Raw genomic sequence first — 2,941 nt, forward strand, 5'->3', positions numbered from 1 at the left:
TTTGAATTTGTCATTATAGCCACTTTTACCTATTATTTGATATAATGTGCCTTACTGCTACTACTACTCTGCTACCATCTAGGGGCTGAAAATGGTACTGTTCAAATTTTTTTTCAGTCATAATGAATGAAAAACAGTCATATCTCAGCCAAAAGTTGGTTTATAAATATGGGAAAAACATCCATAAATATGTCACTTCAGCCTATAAGTCACAGGGCATGTAAATCATGCAAGAAAAACCACAACTTATAGGCTGAAAAATACAATCCTTGTCTTTGCTCCATTAAGAGGGACAAATAAAGGCCAATCATTCCATGAAGAATGGGATTCACCTGCTCTTGGAGCTAAAGATATGTGTCTTAACTTATATCAGCTGTCTGTGGCATCTATCTTGAATTGGGTTGATTCCAAAAGTTGGAGATGTACATCCAATTATTATTTTCTGTGTTTCAATAAAATCTGTCCACTCATTCATACAATATTTTTTTCTAACACAGACACAGGCAGAAGCATTGTCCTTTCAACACTTTAATGTATTCACATTAAAACATTTTACATGTCTGCACCTAACCTGTTTAGAACTTCCATCCATCCATTTTCTTTACCCACTTATTCCATTTTGGGTCACGGGGGTCGCTGGTGCCCATGTCCAGCAATCACTGTGCGAGGGGTGGGGTACACCCTGGATGGGTCGCAAGTCCATCACAGGGCCACATAGAGACAAACGAGACAAACAACCATTCACTTTCTCATTCACACCTAGGGACAATTTAGAGTTACCAATCAGCCTAACATGCATGTTTTTGGTCTGTGGGAAAAAACCGGAGCACCCGGAGAAAACCCACGCATGCACGGAGAGAACATGCAAACTCCACCCAGAAAGGCCCCTGGACCGGGGTTTGAACCAAGGACCTGCTCGCTGAGAGGCAGCAGCTCTACCAGTTGCGCCACCGTGCTGCACCTGTTTAGAACTTAATTGATGGTATTTTTATATTATTTGTTATTTATTATCTCTTGTGTGATTCCTTGTGTATGTTCCTTTGTACTGAAACTCTGACACAACAATTTCCTGCGGGATCAATAAAGTTCTATCTTATCTTATCTTATCTTATCTTTCACCTTTAGCAGCAGAAACAAAGGAATCCGGGTTGCAGTTGCTTGTCACATTGTGATTATTTCCCCACCTCGGTGATAAATCTGAACAAAGCTGTCATCTGCTTTGTGTTCCTCAGAAAACACTCCAGATGTGATCATTGTGGAGCGTCTGTTCTCCAGCAGTCTGGTGGTTGTGGTGAGTGCTCTCACTCCACAATGCATGAACATCTATCACTTCAAGAAAGGAAAAGAGATCTGCAACTACAACTACCCCTACAAGATCCTGGCTGTCAAACTCAACAGACAGGTGACTTCCCCCAGATTACACCAAACACCCCTCCAATGGTGCCAGTATGAGGCTTCTGTGCCTTCACCTTTTGTTTGGTCTGAATGTTGCTACTGCAAATCTTGAGTTTAACCTTCATTCGAAACCAATTTCTCAAAGTTGAGACATTGTGTTTATTAGCAATAAACCCAAAATGCAATGACTTGCAAATCTTTTAAATCAACATTTTAATCACAGCGGAACAAATTAACATGAAAAAATAAATACAAATGTATTTTATTTTTGAAATAAATAATGTACTTTGAATATAATGGCAGTGACATATCTCAAATGGTTGTTCCACCTCCATGTTTCCAGCAATGAAGCATACCCTGTTCTGTAAATATCCATCCAGGACCTGAGGAGACCGGTTGTTGGAGGTTTTACAGGACCTGAGGAGACCAGATGTTGGAGGTTTTACTGGACCTGAGGAGACTAGTTGTTGGAGGTTTTACAGGACCTGAAGAGACCATTTGTTGATGGTTTTATAGGACCTGATAAGACTAGTTGTTTCTAGATTCTGAAGGACCTGAGGAGACCAGTTTTTAGAAGTTTTGGAGGATCTGAGGAGACCAGTTGTTGGAGGTTTTGGAGGACCTGAAAAAACCAGTTGTTAGAGATTTTGGAGGACCTGAGGAGACCAGTTTTGGAAGTTTTGGAGGATCTGAGGAGACCAGTTGTTGGAGGTTTTGGAGGACCTGAGGAGAACAGTTGTTGGATGTTTTACAGGACCTGAGGAGACCAATTGTTGGAGGTTTTATAGGACCTGAGGAGAACAATTGTTGGTTTTACAGAACCTCAGAAGACCAGTTTTTGTAGATTTTGAAGGACCTGAGGAGACCAGTTTTTCGAAGTTTTGGAGGACCTGAGGAGACCAGTTGTTGGAGGTTTTGGAGGACCCAAGGAGAGCAGTTTGGTTTTTGGAGGACCTGAGAAGACCTGTTGTTGGAAGTTTTACAGGACCTGAGAAGACCAGTTGTTGGGGGTTTTATAACACCTGGGGAGACTAGTTGTTGGAAGTCTTACAGGACCTGAGAATACCATTTGATAGAAGTCTTACAGGACTTGAGGAGACCAGTTGTTTGAGGTCTTACAGGACCTGAGGAGAACAGTTGTTGGAGGTTTTATGGGACCTGAGGAGAACAGTGGATAGATGAAGCTTTTGTCCTTGGGTACTCATGTCCCAGGAGAAATTTGATAGTCAGCCCGTCTCCAAGGCCGTCGGGAGTCTGATTCAGATAAGCTTAATTTTTGTTTTTTCTTCAGGCAGACAGATTTTTTTTTTCAGCTTTGAGTCCATCTGGGCGTTCTGGTTCCAAAAATGCCTAATTATGGGATTCCATTCCACTGATCCATGCTATGAGTCTCCTTCAAAGTCGAACCCACCACGCTGATGAGTCCCAGAAGACGCAGGTAGTCTGCGATTCTCAATCGCCTCCACCTTTCAGTTAAGCTCGTAAACCAGACGATTTAAATCCAAAAAAGTTAAATCTGGTCCTCTGGACATTCAAAAAAACAAAA

At 41.7% G+C, this 2,941-nt stretch overlaps 1 protein-coding gene across 1 annotated transcript in view; it reads left to right on the forward strand.

Moving 5' to 3' along the window:
* Window positions 1-2,941, forward strand: part of wipi1 (WD repeat domain, phosphoinositide interacting 1) — a 78,389-nt gene that overhangs the window by 25,543 nt on the left and 49,905 nt on the right. The window contains exon 3 of the mRNA XM_037689316.1: window positions 1,233-1,402. Coding sequence (XP_037545244.1) covers window positions 1,233-1,402 — 170 coding nt within the window. The remainder of the gene's footprint in view (window positions 1-1,232; window positions 1,403-2,941) is intronic.

Source organism: Nematolebias whitei, chromosome 15, assembly GCF_014905685.2.
Source record: "Nematolebias whitei isolate Nwh7 chromosome 15, NemWhi1, whole genome shotgun sequence".
Lineage (NCBI taxonomy): Eukaryota > Metazoa > Chordata > Actinopteri > Cyprinodontiformes > Rivulidae > Nematolebias > Nematolebias whitei.